Here is a 19,017-nt window from a genome sequence, read left to right on the forward strand (position 1 = left end):
GTGTATAGAAAAGCTATGGGTTTTTTGTGTATTTTTTCCCTTGCCACTTTATTATATAAATCTATTGTTTCTAGTAACTTTTTTGGAGAGTCTTGGGACTTAAGTATCGTCTCATATCATCCACAAATAGTAAGAGCTTGACTTCTTCTTTTCTGTCAGTGCCCTTAATAACTCTTTCTTGCCTAATTGCTTTGTCAGAGATTTCTAATATTATACTGAGTAGCTGAGGTAACTGGGAAACCTTCCCTTATGCCTGATTTTAGAGGGAAGGCTTTCAATGTTTCACTTTTGAGTATGATGTTTGTGGGCTTGCAAGGAAAGTTTCTTTGATTCTTCCACCCCTTTGTTGTCGCAGGTCTTTATCATGGATGGCTTTTTTTTTTCTTGTTGAATGTTTTCTCTCCATCAGTTGATAGATCATATGATTTTTATCTTTTATTGATGTGGTATGTAATGTTGACTGGTGTGTGTTTAGCCATCTTTGCGTCCCTGTAAGTACCACTTGTTTGTGGCATATGCTCTTTTTTAATTTTTGAATGTAGGCCTACATTGCTCTGAATTTCCCCTTTAGTACAGTTTTTGAGGTATCTTATAGAGTCTGATAGCTTGTTTATTCATTCTCATTAGTTTTGAGGGATCTTTTTATTTCTTCCTTGATTTCCCCTTTGATCCGCTTGCAATTTAGCAGCATTTTGTTCAGTGTCCAAGTTTTGGATAGTTTTCCCAAACTATCCTTTTTGTGGTTAATTTCCTTTTTATTTATTTTTTTAGAGTTGATGGGGAAAGGAAAGAGAGAGAGAGAGGGGAAAGAGGGAGGGAAAGAGGGGAGGAAGGAGGGAGGGAGAGAGAAAGCACACACTTGTGGTTCATTTCTGCTGTCGTGGCCTTGTAGCCTGGGAGGGTGCTTTGTTATGATTTTTGTACCTGTACATTGATGTATGTTCTAGGCGGAGGGCCCTGCGTATTAGTCCCAGTTCTTCTCTCTCCTCATTTCGTTCCATTCTATTCTCTTGAATGCTTTCTGAGTTCTGTCTAGTGCAGTGTTGAAGCCCCCCACTGCTGGTGTTTCCATCAATATGATTCTTTAGGTATGTGAAGCCCAGAATCTCCATAGACGTTGCCACCCCTTCACTTGTGCATCTAAGCGGATGTGCTGACAAGATTAGTACTGCGTGATCTCTTTCCCCTTAGCTAATTGCTTTCATCCTTGTCTCTACTTTGTTTAGATTGAGTACTGTTTGGTCTGATGTAAGTATGCCTGTCCCAGCCATTTTTTTTTAAGTCTACCATTGGTTTGTATGTTTTTCATCCTTTTCCTATGAGCCTGTATTTATCTTGTGAATTTAGGTGTGTTTTCTGTAGCTAGTAAGGGATTTTGTTTCCTGATCCAGCCATTCCATAGTTTTTGAAAAGGAAATTTAGTCCACTGACACTCAGAGAGATTAATGGGATAAAGGGCTGTGTTGCCACTGTGTGTGAGTTATTTTTGTAATTGTCTTTTTATTGGCAGACTTTCAGTAATTCTTGCAGGGTTGGCCTAACGTCAATAGTTCTTGTTTGAGAAGGTTTTCATCCCGCCCTCAAATCTAAATGACAGCTTTGCAGGGTACTGGACTCTTGGTTGCGAGTTTTTTCTTATTCGTTACTTTGAGTATTTCATTCCATTCTATCCTTGCTTGTATAGTATCCTATGAGAGATCTTTGTGTTCTTACGTTATTTTACCCACACCTGATGTTCTTATTTTCTCTCAATGCTTCATTTCTTTCGTCCTGTCTCTTGCTTGTGCTATTTTGATTCCTGTGTATCTTGGTGTTCTGCTTGGGTCTGTTGTGCTTGTTACTCTTTGGGCCTCTTGGGTCTGTGCAGAAGCTGCCCCCAGATACTAGGGGGTCTCAGTTATTTCTTCCACCAGTCATTCTTGCTTTCCTTTGGTATTCCTATTATAACTCAGCGATCATTCCTCTTGCTGTTATTCATTAAAAAATCTTCAATTCTCTTCCCACCTTCGACTTGTTTGCGCTTTGTTTTTGTGGTTGGCTTGTGTTCTGTCTCCTCGTGCGCCCAAGGGCTCTCCACATGCACGACTCTGTTACTGGGGCTTGCTGCTAGAATCTTCAGTGCCTTCCATTCCATGTGCTTGGTCCTTTCACACTCCGAGTCACCTCTTTTTTGGGTGGGTCGTACTTTTCCTCTAGCCGTTGCTTAATTCCACGGCCATCGCATGAGTTGACTTGTCGTCCTCTTCATCTCCAGGGGAGAATCTTGCTGAGCCCAAGGCCTTGCCTGGACTTTAGCCCCTACCCGCTAGTAAACTGGATTCTGTTGTTTCCCGTTGTCCTTCGAGGCTTGTGGGTGCTCACTGTTAAGCTTCAGATCGCTGTATATCTGAGTACTAATACTTGGTCGGTCATCTTGCACAAAGGCGCCACTAAGATTCTAAATATTTCTGAATATTCTGAATATTTCTGGTGCCCTATGATGGTGTTTCAGCAGAACAGGCTGGTGTAGGTCTAGTTCCTCCTGTTTAGATATCAGGTTTTCATGGAGGTTTTCAGGGGCAGAACTGAGACCCTGCTGTTTCCCCCCGTCCTGTTCCAGGTGTCAGTCCAGCCACGGGGACCATGTAGCGCCCCTGAGTCACTGAGAGAACCGTAGCTCCCATGTCCTGGGGCTTCCTGGGCCCAAGGGCAGGTCCACAGGCTCCCGCAGTCTGGAGATTGCGGAAGTATTTTGCCACATTTTATTGTTTCACTTTTTTTTTTAAAGGTTTCTGAGTAAAGGACTGGTCTTTATTTATTTATGTATTTATTTTTGCTTTTTGGGTCACACCCGGCGATGCACAGGGGTTACTCCTGGCTCATTCACCCGGGAATTACTCCTGGCCGTGCTCAAGGGACCATATGGGATGCTGGGAATCGAACCCGGGTCGGCCGCGTGCAAGGCAAACGCCCTACCTGCTGTGCCATCTCTCCAGCTCCTTATTGTTTCACCTTTTATTTGAATTTTTAAAAAAATTTTTAATAGTGAGACATCATGAGGTACAGTTGCAGACTTACACATTGTTGTGCTTGGGTTTCAATTATACAGTGATCAAATACCCATCCCTCCACCAGCGCCCATTTCCCACCATCACGGATCCAGTATCCCTCCCACCCCCCATCCCCCCCATCCCACCCTGCTCTCTCTCTCTTATTGGGTGTTGTGGTTTGCAAAAGAGGCAATGGGTGACAATCATGTTTAGTCTATAGTCTACCTTCTGCATGCTTCTCCCATCCTGGGAGGATCCTCCCAACACCCTTTACTTGGTGCTCCCTTCTCTCTCTGAGCTCCCTTTCCCCCTAGCATGTGTGGTTGGCCTCCAAGCCATGGAGTAAAGCTCCTGGTACTTATCTCGGCTATTCTTGGGTATTAGTCTCCTATTTTGTTACTTTATGTTCCCCAGATGAATGCAATCTTTCTCTGTCTATCCCTCTCTTTCTGACTCATTTCGCTTAACATGATACTTTCCATGTAGTACAACTTGTATGTAAATTTCGTGACTTCGTCTTTTCTCACAGCTACACTGTACTCCATCATGTAGATGTACCAAAGTTTCTTTAACCAGTCACCTGTTCTCGGGCACTCAGGTTTTTTCCAGATTCTGGCTATCGTAAAGAGTGCCGCAATGAGCAGACAATTGCAGATGTCGCTTCGACTGTACCTTTTTGCCTCTCTGGGAGATATTCCCAGGAGTGAATTTATTTTTTTAAAGACAGTGACCTTTGTGCTTATCTTTATGCCCCACTCTGGGTTTTTATCATTTTGTCTCCTTGTTATTTTTTCATCTACTGGTCTTCTTAGTGAGTTACTAGTTGTTCATCTTCTCAACATGAAGTCCAGTTCTTTGGTAAAATTTCAATCCTATACACTTTTTTCCATTTCCCTGTATTTTTAAACGTAATTCATACCTTGTGTTTGTCTCTGAGCCTCACCCGGCTCTGCTCAGGGCTGACTCCTGGCTCTGTGCTCAGGATCACGCTTGCTGGTGGCCAGGGGGCCACAGTGGTGTCAGGGATGGAACCTGGGTCAGCCATGTGCCGGACAAGCTCCTTACCGTTGTCCTGCCTCCCTGACCCTCAGAAATACTTTTAACAGTATGACAGCTAAGATCCAAACCACCCGTGACTCTCATTTTTGCCATTTGTTATTTTCCCCCCGTACGATTTCTCGTCAGTCTGACAGTGCGGGGTTGAAGACTTGACGCTGGGCTTGAGAAAGTGGAACGTGGTCGTGTCTGTTGTCGGAGGGTGACAACGGACGCAGACAGCCCACCCGTGCCCCCCACTCGGTAGAAGAGGGCCAGTAATGTTGGCCACTTAGATTAGTCATTCTCTGACTTTACTTATTGAATAGTTTGTGTTACTAGAAAAGTAATACACAGCCTTGAGTCCACTCAGGCCGGGCAGCACGTGCCCCGGAGCTCTGGCTGACCTCTGCGCGGGCCACCGGTTCCTCTTTGTCACAACCTCCCAGAGTCTTAAACATAACTCAGAACTTTTAAAAATAGTTTTTTTGTTTGTTTGTTTGCTCGTTTTGCTTTTTGGGTCACACCTGGTGATGCTCTGGGGTTACTTCTGGCTCAAGCACCCAGGAATTACTCCTGGCGGTTCTCGGGGGACCCTACGGGATGCTGGAAATTGAACCCGGGTCAGCCGCGCATGCGTGCAGGGCAAATGCCCTCCCTGCTGTACTATCACTCTGGCCCCTCAAAAATCGTTTTTCTCTTTGATTTCAGCAGCGGCATGGGTGTGGCACGGACCCCACCGTCACCACCCATGTCCAAGTCTGTGGTTCCGTTGTTTGAGCAACGAAAGATTTGATGGTAGTCTGTTCCCTTTCTGCTTCAGGAAAAACATAAGCAAGAGCTGGAGGACATGAGGAAGGCCGGCCATGAAGCCCTCAGCATCATCGTGGACGAGTACAAGGTACGGGCTGGCTGTGCAGGTGGGTGGGCAGGCGAGAGCGCACGCGCGCGCGCGCGCACATGTGTGTGTGCGTGTGTGTGTGTGTGTGTGTGTGTGTGAGTGCAGAGCTGCCTCCTGGCCCCACGGTCTGCCGGGGGAGATGTCCACACCTAGGACTGTGTGGGCCGCAGGACAGAGCCGGGTGTCCTTGGGCTTGGGAAGGAGGTTCTTTCTCAGGCCAGAGAAAGGATCCAGCTGGTTCGGCACGTGCTTTGCATGCTGCCAACCCGGGTTTGATCCCGGCATCCCCTGTGTTCCCTGGGACCCCGCCGGGAGTGCTCCCTGAGTGCACAGGGGTGAGTTTGTGCGTCACGAGGTGTGGCCCAGAGGCCACAAAGGAAGAAAAAGGAAACTATTTCTCTGGATCCAGACGTGCCGGGGCACAGTGCAGGAGCACGGCCAGGGACAGCTCTGCCTGTGAGAAGTTCTAGAATGAAGAAGGATGCAGAACCAGCAGGGGAGAAGTTTGGAAGCAAAATGATACAGATATAACTGCCAGATTAGCTCTTCTCTTTGTCTTTACTGTGGTCCCACCATTTACAGAAAAATGGTTCGGCACAGTATAAATCTGAAAAATACAGTTAACTCTTTAAATGGAATTTGATTTATTCTGAGTGAATTCTGATCACCGTATCACTGTCACCCATTGTTCCGTCTATTTGCTTGAGCGGGCACCAGTAACGTCTCCATTCGTCCCCGCCCTGGGATTTGAGCAAGTGCCACAGTGGAGGCTCCTTCGGGGTCAGGGGAAGGAGACCCATCATCGTTCCTGGGTTTTGGCATATCGAACACGCCAAATTATAAATTATAATAATAAATTATTCTGACTTATTTAGAATAATTTACAGTATCGTGATCTAGACAGTATTCTATTTCTTCAAGTGTGTGCATACATAAGTTTTATCCTAAAGAGCAAATTGAGAGTTTTAAAAGCTATTATTATAATTACACACATCTAAATGTAAAATGTAAAACTACTGTTGGTGACATTTTATTCATCTGCTTGACTCAAGTGGATGCCATTTTAGTTAGCTGAGGACCAAATGTTAAAACCTTCCCTGTAATAAGTCACTTGGATGTAAGTAGATAAAGGAATATATCCAGAATCAGTTCAAGAGCAGAGCGATTTTTACAAAGCCACCTTCAGTACTAAGATAGGGTAGATCTGTCCTGGGACAGACAGGGCATTGCTGTGACAACACCAAGTACGGAGACGGGTGACATTGGCAAGGCCGTTAGGAAGTGCCGGCTTCACAGCTGTGATTACCGGCTCTTTGCAAGATGGGATATTTTCGTTCTGCTAATAGAAACCAGCTTTAGAGCCACTGAGATAGAGAAAATTATAGGGTCTCTTCAGAATCATCATCTCTTTTTCCCTGAAGCTAAGCATGGGGAGAAATAAAATACTGGAATTTCCATAATTCTCCTGACTTAAAAGATACGTTATTAAATGAATTTATTTCTTTCTTATTGATTTTAAATACTTGGGAACCGTTCGTGTGTGCTGGTGAGCTCTTCCAGACAGCGCCGGGCTTGTATTTTGAACTCTGTGGGCTTCTAGCTCAGCTTCACCCCTGGCTGGAAGCATTATTCGTAAATTCCTTTCCACACCGGCAGCCAGCGAAGTGAAAATCGTAGGTAAAAACTTGGGAATTTGTTTTGTGCCGGTGATATTTTGAAGAAACTGCGTTGCTCATCGCGCTTTGCGATTGGGCGTTTGTTTAGGGAGGAAGCGTAGAATGTGCCGGGCATCAGCTATTAGGAGATTCTTTGAAGAAAGCGTTAGGAATAAAATTCTAGATTCAGCGATGAGAATTTCATACGATCATCTTAGGACTTTGTTTCTGGGGCACGCCCGGCAGTGAGTAAGCTCTGGGCTTGCTCTGTCCTCAGCAATCTCTCCTGGGGCTCGGGGTACCCCGTGTGGTTCCTGGGATAGAGCCGCCGTCGGCTGTGTGCGAGGCAGGTGCCCCACCCACTGCGCTCTCTCTGTGGCCCTAGGAATTGATTCGACAGTGCAGCTTTTCATCGGGCTCTTCTAAGGCTTAATTTTGCCGACGGATCTAAGCTTCTGGGTAGGTGTCTCGTCGTGATTAGGAGACTCAGCCCAGCCCAGGCCAGCTCCTGGCCTCGGTGTGGGCTTGTCGCTGTCCTCACCCAGCCCCGTCCCGGAGGTGTCACCCCGGGGATCTCAGCACCTGCCTACTTGCTGTGGTGAGTGAGAAGCGTTTCTCTTACTGTGAGAACGTCCCGGACTAACCCTCACCCCGTCCACACGCACAGCACACTGTCACCAGCTGCAGCCGTGGGGCTGGGCACTGGGCCACGGGGACCAACGGGGACTCTACCCATTGACCCTTCACCTGTCCTCTCTACCCTTTGGGCCTTCCCCTCTCCTAGCCCTGGCGACTCTCCGTCTCCAAGCTCATCTTTGTAGCTGTGAGCTTGTGGCGAGGCTGTGGGGTGGGAGTGGGGGGGAGCAGGACATGTGGGCATAGTGTCACTGTGTTAAAAACCTGGCATCGTGCCCCAGAGGTCTGTCCCTGTTCTTCCGAGAACAGCAGGATTTCCTGTTTGCAGGTTTGTTTTGGCGTCCCCTCGGGGGTCCTCAGGGCTTCCCCCAGACTCGGTGCTCAGGGATCACTCCTGGTGAGGCTTGGGCCCCTATGTGGTGCTGAGGATTGAACCCACACCAGTAGTATGTAAGCCCAGTGCCTTCCCTCGCCCCACGGTTTCCTTTTCATAGCTGTATAATATTCCACCCGTGTGCTTTATTCTCCCATGGGCCATGCACAAGGGGAAATCTGCGGAGTTGCAGGGATTGTGTCTCTGCTAGCTGGAGGCCCCTCTGTGCCGTGTTGTGTCATTGCCACCCATCATGTGCCCTGGCATGGCAAAGGCTGGCCCTTCCCCCGGAGGCTAGTAGCAGGCGATGCAAGCACCCTCCCTCTGCCCGCTGGTCGTCAGCAGTGTCCTTCCTCCGGACCAGACCGCTGGTCCCTGGCAGACTCGTTGTGGGCCCTGTGCCGTGGGCGTCAGCCTGTCCCCCTCTCTGTGCTGTGGGCATCCCGTGTCCTCTGTGCTGTGAGCGTCCTGTGCCCCCTCTCTGCTGTGGTTGTGTCCCCCTCTCTGTGCTGTGGGTGTCGCATGTCCCCTCTTTGTGCTGTTGTGCTATGGGGTCGGCGTGTCCCCCTCTCTGTGCTTGGGCGTGGGCATGTCCCCATCTCTTTGTAGCAGACGCGCTCTGGGAACTGGCCCCCAGCCCTCGGGTTTTGATCACCAGAGTTTTCTTTCCTGAGCAAAGTGAAGATGACCATCCCACCCCGAGGGGCCGTGTCTGAGCAAGGCTCCCTCTGGCCATCGTTCCCCTCCGTCCCCTGTCCCGAGGCTCCCTCGGGCCGTCTGTCCCGTCTCCAGCAAGCCAGCCTCACCCCTTGTCCCTGTGGTGCCATCATGGTGGCCGTTGTCACGGTCTCGTGGTGCTCCCGGCCGCCCTCCTGGAGCCACGGGGGGAGCTGACCGGCTGCTGCTCCATCCTGGGCTGCCCGCCCAGCCTCCCTGTCTGCCCGTCCCTCTGTCCGTCTGTCCGTCCATCCAGATCCACCCCAGCCTGCAGCAGCAGGAGCCCAGCGGTGTCAGTGAGGGGTGGTGGTGGCGGGGACGCGCTGCACCCAGCACAATACCTGTGCCCTGTCCCTGCACGGTCAGTCGGTCAGTCGGTCAGGAGCACTGTCCAGCTCCCTGCCGGACCCAGGCACAGGGGAAGCCCCCCTCTCTGCTGCCTCTGTCCCCCCGATAGTGCTCCCCCTGCTATGTGTGTTTTCATCAGAAAGTGAAGTGGGGGAGTCCGGTTCCGCCCCAGCCAGTGTCTGTGCGCCCCCTGCCCTTCCCCCTCCCCGTCTGTCCCGGGACCCCGAGCTGGCCCCGGCCTCATCGCTGCCCCTTCTCTGCTCTCTGACACAGTCTGATACTGGACCTTGTGTGAATTTTTTTTTTCTTAAATTTTTATTAGTGAAACACTATGAGGTACAGTTGTAGACTTACAAATTTTGTGCTTGCGTTTCAATTATACAATGATCAAATACCCATCCCTCCACCAGTGCCCATTTCCCACCACCACTGATCCCAGTATCCCTCCCACCCCCGTCCCCCCCCCCCCATCCCACCCTGCCTCTGTGGCAGGGCATTCCCTTTTGTTCTCTCTCTCCTTTTGGATGTTGTGTTTTGCAAGAGAGGCATTGAGTGGCAATCATGTTCGGTCTAGAGTCTACTTTCAGCACGCTTCTTCCATCCTGGGAGGATCCTCCCAATACCCTTTGCTTGGTGCTCCCTTCTCTATCTGAGCTGCCTTTTCCCCTAGCGTGTGCGGCTGTCCTCAAAGCCATGGAGTAGTCCTCCTGGTACTTATCTCAGCTATTCTTGGGTGTTAGTCTCCTATTTTATTACTTTATGTTCCCCAGACGAATGCACTCTTTCTATGTCTATCCCTCTCTTTCTGACTCATTTCGCTTAGCATGATACTTTCCATGTTGTACCACTTGTATGTAAATTTCATGACTTCATCTTTTCTAACAGCTACACAGTACGCCGTTGTGTAGATGTACCAAAGCTTCTTTATCCAGTCATCTGTTCTCGGGCACTCGGGTTGATTCTAGCTAATGCAAACAGTGCTGCAATGAACAACTGCAGATGTCGCTTCGACTATACTTTTTAAGGTGTTTGAGATCTTGGTTTGAGCGAGCCAGCCTAGCCTCTGATGTGAATGTCCTCCCGGAGCTCTTGACCAGCTCCTGTCATGCCTCGTGTTTCAGATCCGTAGTTGGATGTTTCCGGAACCTCTCAAGTCCGACTGCCTTTCTGCTGTCACTTATTTTTCTGTCCAGCAATTCAAATGATGACATTAGGTTTTCTGTAGCTCCAGCGCCGGATCAGCATTTTTTGGCTTAAAAATAAACGTGATTTAAATGCTGCACACGTCACTGAAAATTTGAATGCATCTCGAGCGACGTCTGTATTTAAAGTATTGCCTGACCCCATCAAATTGGAATTTATTCTCGTAGTAACTGATCGTTCGACTTCAAGTTACCTGCTATAGGAACTGAATTGGGAATCTGCCACTCATTGCTCTGTTTCAATAAATTTAAAACCCAGAGTCATGTGTACTATTATGTATTTTATTATTATAATCACATTAGAAATCACATCAGGGGACACAATAATTATGAGAAATTATATGATATGATCCATTATTCTCTGTAATAACTTATGGCGACACTTGCTTCTGAATTTCTGAAGGAATGTGGTGCTTCTGCAAAAAGGAAGAACTGTTTAGCTTGTGTTAATAGGCTGATTATCCTGGAGCCAGAAGGGCCTGGGGCAAAGACTCCGCTGATTGTTCACAAATTTTTATACCTGAATTTTGGTTTCTCAGTAAACGAGAGGGGAAACCAGGAACCTGTTCCTTGGCAAACCAAGAGGAGCTGGTGAAATTCTTTTTTTTTTTTTTTTAATTAGTGAAACACCATGAGATACAGTTATAGACTTATAAATTTTTGTGCTTGGATTTCAGTTATACAGTGATCAAGTACCCATCCCTCCACCAGCGCCCATCCTCCACCACCGTGGGTCCCAGCATCCCTCTCACCCCCCATCCCTCCCATCCCACCCTGCCTCTGTGGCAGGGCATTCCCCCTTGTTCTCTCTCTCTCCTTTTGGGTCCTGTGGTTTGCAAGAGAGGCATTGAGTGGCAATCATGTTTGGTCTATAGTCTACTTTCAGCTTGCTTCTCCCATCCTGGGAGGATCCTCCCAATCATTTCACACCACAGAGACTGGCCCACATCCAAAAGAACAAAAGCAACCGGTGCTGGCACGGATGTGGCGAGAAAGGGACCCTCCTTCACTGCTGGTGGGAATGCCAACTGGTCCAACCCTTTTGGAAAACAGTATGGACGATTCTCAAAAAATTAGAATTTGAGCTTCTATTTGACCCTGAAATTCTCATTGTGAATGCAGTAGCCGTGTGTGGGGCCGAGTTGAGTCACACCTGGCTGTTCTCGGGCCTGCTCCGGCCTCCGTGCTCAGGGGTCACCCCTGACAGTGCTCGGGGACCGATGCTGACGGTCGTGCAAGTGGAAGTGTGGTTGGCCTTCGTTTGGCACGCAAGGTGGTCGCCTCCTCTGCCGAGCTGCCCTCGGCCCCAGGGAAGCGGCCCCTGAGGCCTGGCCGGCAGCGCCCCTCGGAGCTGTGACTTGCGGTGACGTCTCCTGAGGGCGTCCCCTCTTACGGAGAGAGCCGGCGGCCTCGGGTTCCAGCCGAAAGCCGGTCCTTTCATTTCGGAGAGAAATCGCTTCCCCGGACTGATGAAAAGGACGTTGGATGTTCTGCTCAAGCGCAGAAGAAAACAAAGCTAAAATTAACCTCATGTGCCACAGATGCCAATTTTCCCCATAATGTTTACCTAATTTTGTTTATTTTTTTTTCCTTTCATGTCATGGTCTTAAAAAATCTTTTATCCTGATAATTAACAACAGGGAAGTAAATGTAGATCTTGGAAGGTTTTCCAGCACAGCCAGAATTGTTTACTACAGGCCTGGAGAATTTCCCTTTATTTGGTGTCGTCTCGGCATTGCTGTTCTTGTGCAATGCACACACGCACATGCACACACACACACACACACACACACATGCGCACACACGCAAGCACACACATGTACACACATGCACTCACGCGTGCACACACACGCGAGTACACATGCACACACACGTACGCACACACGCACCCCCCCCCCCCCCCAAGACACCCGCGGTGCCCGCTGCCCGTCTTCTCTCCAGAATTGCTTTCCCTGAGGGCTCTTGGGCCCTCCCTGAAGCTGGTGCTCTGGGTTCCAGAGGTTGGCCCCAGAGGTTGGCCCGGCTGTCCCACTCTGCTCCCTCGCCCTGGTCTTGGTGCCTGCATCTCAGGAGCTGTTCTTGTGCCCTTTGAAGTGTTCTTGCCTAGACGGGTTTCTCCCCCTGGAAGTCTCAGTCAGTCAATGTGTCAGTGGGGCCCTGGGTGGGGTCTGTGGAGCCAACATGTTCCCGTCATTCTCCTACCCCAGTGCATTTGCTAATCCTGCCTTACCCTTTCATCTGGACTCTCAACCCGTGGCCATCGCCTTGTTTTTATCATCTAACAACTTGATATGGAGAGGAGAGGAGGGGAGAGGAGAGGAGAGGAGAGGGGGGGAGAGAGAGAGAGAGAGAGAGAGAGAGAGAGGGAGAGAGAGAGAGAGAGAGAAAGAGAGAAAGGGATGGAGAAAACAAGGGAAGAAAAATAGAGTGGAGAGAGTGGCAGGAGTGGCAGAGAGAGAGAAGGAAAGAGAGGGAGAGAGGAGGGAAGAGAGGAGAAGAGAAAGGGAGAAAGAGGGAGGGAGGAGAGAGAGAAAGGGAGAGAGAGGGAGAGGGAGAGAGAAGAAGAGAGGGGAAGAGGAGAGGGAGAGGGCCAGAGGGAGGGAGAGGGAGGGGGAGAGGGAAAGAAAGAGAGGGAGAGAGAAGGGAGAGGAAGGGAGGGGGAGAGGGAGGGAGGGAGGGGGGAGGGAGGAGGGAGGGAGGGAGGGAGGGAAGGGGAGGGAGGGAGAGCTCTCTGTGTAAGGAAGGAGAGTGGCCACAGAACCATCTTGCTCCGACAGTTGCCTCGCCTCAGGTTTGGAACATTCGCAGTGAAATGAAGGTTTCGGCTGTGTCTGAGAAACCAGAATTTAGCCGACATGAAATTTCCTTGAGCTTTATCTTGTTGGCCTTGACGTGGGCGAAGGGATCGATCAGAAAGCGATCCTCCTGGTAGCGGGCAGAGCTGAGAGTCGCCTGGCAAAAAGACCCTTAAAGTGGGTGTGAGCCTCGGGCCTGGGGCCGGGCCTTTGAGGCGGGACCCTCCCCTCCCGCCCCACCCAGGATGGACTGGCTCCTGCTGTTTTCTCCAGAAGCAGCTCAGAATATGTTTATTCAGTTAATCTGCCGTCTATAAGGACTGGAGGTAAAAGCCACTTCAAATACGTATTCTCAAAATGACTTTTCTATTTCTGCCCGCTAACATTTGGGAAGAATTTTCCAGAGGAAGTGCTGGTTGCCTCTGCACCCTGGGCTCAGGCTGGCACTGCTGCCGGCATGAGTGGGGCAGGACGGCCGGAGGGGGCCGGACCGAGGACTCTGCTGGGCTCCTCGCTCCCGCTTTCCCTCACCCTCTGCCTGGCTCATTAAGGATTCCAGCGTCACTCCAAGAAGGGACGGACATTTGGGGGGGGGGGGGATGGTCCTGGCTCCTGGCTTGCTACCGTCTACAGAATTTCCCACTATGGGCAGTGACAACAGCACCCTCAGCTCCCTTCTTTGACATATAGACCTGTGTGTGTGTGTGTGTGTGTGTGTGTGTGTGTGTGTGTGTGTGTGTGTGAGTGAATGTGGCCTTTGCCTTCGGGTGCTGGGAAGCAGTCCTCTCTCTCTCTCTTTCTCTCTCTCTCTCTCTCTCTCTCTCTCTCTCTGAAACCTCCCTGCAAAGTTTCAGATTTCCTTCCTAACCTTAGACTTTTAAGTTATTCTCTGGGTTCTGTTTTGTGAATCACGCTTTTTTTTTTTTTATTGTTTGAACTTGAGGAATTGGGGCATTTTTCAAAGCCATAGCCGATAGAAACATTGAATTTAAAAATGTTTAAGGTAGTTGACAGATTTGTGGAAGTAGCCTGAAAGTGGCTAAAAAGAAGATGCAGTTGGTGGGGGAGGGACGGGGGGAATGGGACACACACGGATACATCCCACCTGGGATTCCTGGCATTCCCCTCGAGAGGAGAGGGGTTTTGCATACCCTCTTCTCAGGCTCTTCTCCAGAACCTTCTCTTCATGCTGCGTTTTTGCGTGTGCATGCATTTGGCCAAGAGCCCGTTACCAGAACTGGCCCTAACTTATAGAATTGGTACCTCTGGGCACCACCACTGAGCTACACAACGCGGCGCTCCCTCGGTGGCCCGTTTTCCCCCCCACCTTTGCTTCTGAAACTTGACTTCAGGATATTTCAGTTGGCTTTCAGGGCCCAGAGGCAAATAGCCCTGAGAAAGCCAGGAATAGGCAGCTGATTTGCCAGGGTGCTAAAGCATTTTAGGAGACTTTCTGTGATAGCTGGTGTCTGTCTCCTATTCTGTCCCTACATTTACACAGTTTGAACTTACTAAGTAGACAGATTGCTACTTAGAATAAAACAGTCGTAGAATCTCTACATGCACATGTTTTTTCCAAAATTCCTCTAAGGAACAGTCCCCATGTATTCATTTTCATGTTAGCCTTGTTTTCTTTCTTTTTTTTTTTTTTTTTAGCGTCAGAGGGTTTAATTTTTATTTATTTACTTATTTTATTTTTTAATTTTTATTAGTGAGACACCATGAGGTACAGTTGTAGACTTACAAATTTTTGTGCTTGGGTTTCAGTTATACAATGATCCAGTACCCATCCCTCCACCAGTGCCCATTCTCCACCCCCACCAATCCCAGCATCCCTCCCACCCCCCATCCCCCCCAGCCCACCCTGCCTCTGTGGCAGGGCACTCCCTTCTGTTCTCTCTCTCCCATCCCGAGTGTTGTCTGCCTCTGCCTTTTCTGTAAAGAGGAAGCATGCTCTGGGTGTATTCGGGGGCAGAGACATCGTACAGCGGCAAGGCGGTAGGGCGTTTGCCTTACGTGCGGCAGACCCAGGTTCAATCCCTGCCATCCCACGTGGTCTCCTGAGTTCAGAGCCAGGAAGAAGCAACCCCTGAGCATCACTGGCTGTAACCTAAACCCTCCCTCACGCTGGCCCCAGAAGTCAGTGCCTTTTGCTAAGGAGCCCTTTGAATTTCTGCAGTGTCCCATATGTGAAATGCCAGTTCAGAGTATCACAGAGCGTACTGTATTCCAGTTTTCAAAAGCATCACTTGCGAGGACTTTATGTGAACTCTTGAGTTGTTTGTACTGTTTTATAAAGGAGCACATTACACGGAGGGGCCCATTTTTCCCAGGGTGTAGAATTACTTGTATTGTATAAAGTTTTGCTCCGAGGAGGGGAAACAACTTTGTTTTCTCTCCTTTTGATATTTTCCCTTGATTAGAGATTGCTAAGTTTTTGTGCAGAGGAGAGCCATAAAGATTAAAATATGGGAGACCTGTCAGATCCTTTTGTTTAATTTAACGACTTTATTTATTTATTTCATAACCCAGAGGTATGAAGCAAATTTATAGTTTTCCTTACTTGATTGAACAAGGGTTCTCATAAATTCCAGCTTTTATCATGTGATCGGATTTTTCCTGGACAAATAAAGATGTTTGCTCTTGCCAGCAGAGCTTGGCCTCACAGCCTGTCGATGCTGGTGATGGGTCTGGGGCCAGCCCTTGGCGCTGGTCTCACACCTCTCAGCGGTCCCCTCGGCAGAGGGCCGGGAGAGGCCGGGCGCCTGGTGCGGGCCGGGTGGGCCTCAGTGCTCGGCCCAGCCAGCCTCTCGCCTGCAGATCTTGTGGTCTTTCCAGCCGCCCCCAAACCCAAGACACTGGGAGCCTGGCAAGAAAACTTCTTCTAGCAGGGATTTAAGGGAATCGCCTTTGCATTGTGCCTGTACCGTTGGCCTGGTGGGGGCTGATTAAGGGGGGAAGGATTTCCCCCACATGATGGTTACTCAGGGTCTCTGCTGGGGAACACACTTTGAAAGTATCGCCTCCCAAAAGAAAATGTCCTGATTGACTGGGGTTTAGAGTTAGTTCTTTCTTACGACGCGCCGTCCACTTTCCTCTTGGTCTGTTTTTCACTTTCCTTTTAAGAATATACTTAAAAGATGGTATCAGTTTATATCACAGTTAACCTTTGTTTTAATAGGGCTGACTGATAATTGATTACACCTAACTTTTTGCCAGTATCTGCCTTAGGAAACCAGGAATTTTTACTCGCGAAACAGAATTTCGGCACCTCTCACGTCTTCCCTCTCTATGGACACAAGAAGGGAGGTCTGACCCGTTCTGACAGGGTTACAAGCGTTTTCACATGTCCTAAATGACATGGAAGCTTGCATCATAACAGTTGAATCTCACTCCCTGCTCCTCACGCTTTGTCTTCCCCGGAAGCGGGGTAGCTGCCTTTACATGGCCGTGCTCCTGATCTGCAGGCATTCCAGTTTCCAATTGCTCTGGAGAAATGAGACAGCAAGTCCTTCTGGATGGACCCTCATGTGGTCCCAGTCAGGCACCAGATTCTCACATCGTCCTTTTGGGTGTTTTAGCTGGGCATTTGGGTGTCTGGTTGGGAGACCAGATTGGGGTTGGGGTGGGGGTGAGAGGTCATTGCATCGATGCATCAAAGCAACCCAGTGGACTGAAACATCCAGGAATCCGAGCCCCTGGGATGACTGGTCTGTACCTCAGCTCCCTGTACCCAGCAGGGTGCCCCCTACAGGGCCCTCCGAGACCTGCCCCGCCCAGCTCAGAGGATGGACTATTTCACCCATCACTCCAAATCTGACTTTGGGGTAGCATGAGAGGACACTGGTGCTGGGAGTGGTGGTTGGAATGATGGACATGAGAGATGACTTAAATCAAGAACCTCAGTCAATTAAAAAAATCTGCCATTGTCTTCTGAGTTCATAATATTTTTTTCTCTTAGTGATCAAAATGAACGCATGAAGAAGAATTTCATCTTCATCAGTGTGTCCTCTGAGAAAGTTGATCTGAATGAAACCTCTAACCCCTCTAAGTGCTGATGGATTTTGGATGGAGTAAAGGGTTTATTCCTAGCCTTTGAGGTTTATATTAAATGAATGGGTTTCCAGTAACTTAGAGGAAAATTCTGCACAACCTGTGTTGTTGATCATGAAAATGGAATTTAGTTTTTATTTATTAGCTTTTGGGGTCACACCTGGTGATGCACAGGGGTTACTCCTGGCTCTGCACTCAGGAACTACTCCTGGCGGTTTTCAGGGGACCATATGGGATGCTGGGAATCAAATCCGGGTCGGCCACGTGCAAGGCAAACGCTCTACCCTCTGGGCTATCTCTCCAGCCCAGGAATTTAGTTTTTAAAGATCAGTAAGTGGTTAGAACAGACATCACTGTCACTGTCCTCCCGTTGTTCATCGATTTGCTCGAGCGGGCCCAGTAACATCTCCATCGTGAGACTTGTTGTTACTGTGTTTGGCATATCGGATACGTCACGGGGAGCTTTCCAGGCTTTGCTGTGTGGGCGAGATACTCTCTGTAGCTTGCCAGGCTCTCCGAGAGGGCTAGAGGAATCAAACTCAAGTCAGCCGGGCCGGCCGCGTGCAAGGCAAACGCCCTACCGCTGTGCTATCGCTCCAGCCCTAGAACAGACGTGTCTTGAAGTATCCTCCACGTAGAGGTTTACGTGCACTCAGTTTCCCAGAATGATTTCACAGGAGAGAAGCGGCCTTGCTGTTCTCGCCTGCACATCTCCCCGAGGGGAAGGGATTGGGGATGGAGAAAAGCCAAACCTGATCGAGGTCAGAGCAGGTCTTAGGCTGCTCAGGGCTTCCGTCCTGACAGGAAGCCGCCTGCAGCCTGTCCCGCTCTGCCGAGCACCCCTCTTCCCTGCTCCTTGCTTGTCTTGAGTTCTGTGGTCTCTTGTCTTCCAGAAGGTGGTATGGACAGTCACCTGAGGCTTCCTCTGGCCCTTCCTGCGATCCCGAGGAGACCGGGAGTCCGGGCTCCTCCTCTCCTCCCCTGCTTCCCTCCCTCCTTCCCTTCTCTGAAACCGGCACTCCTTCAGGTCAGAGGGAGCAGCGTTGTGGCGTCTGTCCGAGGGAGAGGCTTGTTGGGGTGGCAGCTTTTCAGAGCTTTAAAGAATCTGGACGGCCGACGTGGAGAGCCTCTACGCTGTAGTTAATTTTAGAAACTTCTTAATTTTAATGTGTTGTCCATGGCACAAAAGAAATTTTCACTGGAGACTCTTGTGGTGTTTGAGGTAGCAGCCCTTGTGTTACTTGTGTTACTCGAATCCCTTGACAACGGGCGTGGCCGCTCCTTTGTCCTGAAGATTCCCTCTGGCTCTCAGGACCAGATGGGTTGGGTTTTGTGTGTCCGCCCCCAGCCGATGGCCACGATGGCCACGTGCTTCTATTTGCATGTGATGAGTCCCTGCCCTCTGTGGGGCCGTCTGTGAGGCCCAGCGTGGCCACTTTGGGATTCTCCTCGAGAATGAGAACCCGTTTTTTTGGCTTTTTTTTTTTTGCATCCTCCACCCAGATCCTCCGAATTCCAGTAGGCGGGGGTCACACCCACCAACTGGCCCCCTGGCACTGTGTAATCCCATCAATGGCCAAGACTCAGAGACTATAAAAACCAGCTCCTGGAACTGCGCGGCCGCATTTGCGGCCGCGCGACATCTTATTATAACATCTTATTATCTCATTCCTACTTTGGACAAACTGGCAGGCTACCGAATGTAGCCTGCCCACACGGCAGAGTCTGGCAAACTCCCCGTGGCGTACCCAATATGCCAAATACCAGTGACAATGATGGGTCTCATTCTCCTAAAGAGCTTTGAATATAATCTCAGGGCTAGGATGAAGGAGACGTTACTGGGGCCTGCTTGAGGCAATCAACGAATAACAGGATGATTTGTGATTTGTGATTTGCCTTTTGGGTTACACCCAGCAATGCTCAGGGGTTACTCCTGGCTTTGCACTCAGGAATTACTCCTAGCGATGCTTGGAGGACCATATGGGATACTCTGGAGATAGAACCTGGGTCAGCTGCGTGCAAGGCAAATGCCCTACCCACTGTGCTGTCGCTCTGGCCCCGAGAACCCATTCATTTAATATAAACCTCGAACCCAGAGACACCTTTGCTAACTGCCCACTGTTTCCCTCTGTCTGGGTCCGGCCAAGAGAGAGGCCGCTGGCTGTTCCCTCCTTCCCGCCCAGGCTGGGACCTGGGCTCCGAGTGTGATTTGGAGCGAGTGTGGAGGAAATGGGAGTACTAAGCCCAGACTGAAATCTTTCTTCGAGAAGCTC

General features: G+C 49.6%; 1 protein-coding gene across 1 annotated transcript in view; it reads left to right on the forward strand.

Moving 5' to 3' along the window:
- Window positions 1–19,017, forward strand: part of CCDC91 (coiled-coil domain containing 91) — a 210,508-nt gene that overhangs the window by 79,027 nt on the left and 112,464 nt on the right. The window contains exon 7 of the mRNA XM_056134580.1: window positions 4,888–4,965. Coding sequence (XP_055990555.1) covers window positions 4,888–4,965 — 78 coding nt within the window. The remainder of the gene's footprint in view (window positions 1–4,887; window positions 4,966–19,017) is intronic.

Source organism: Sorex fumeus, unplaced genomic scaffold (assembly GCF_029834395.1).
Source record: "Sorex fumeus unplaced genomic scaffold, SorFum_2.1 ptg000100l, whole genome shotgun sequence".
In the NCBI taxonomy this organism is placed as follows: domain Eukaryota; kingdom Metazoa; phylum Chordata; class Mammalia; order Eulipotyphla; family Soricidae; genus Sorex; species Sorex fumeus.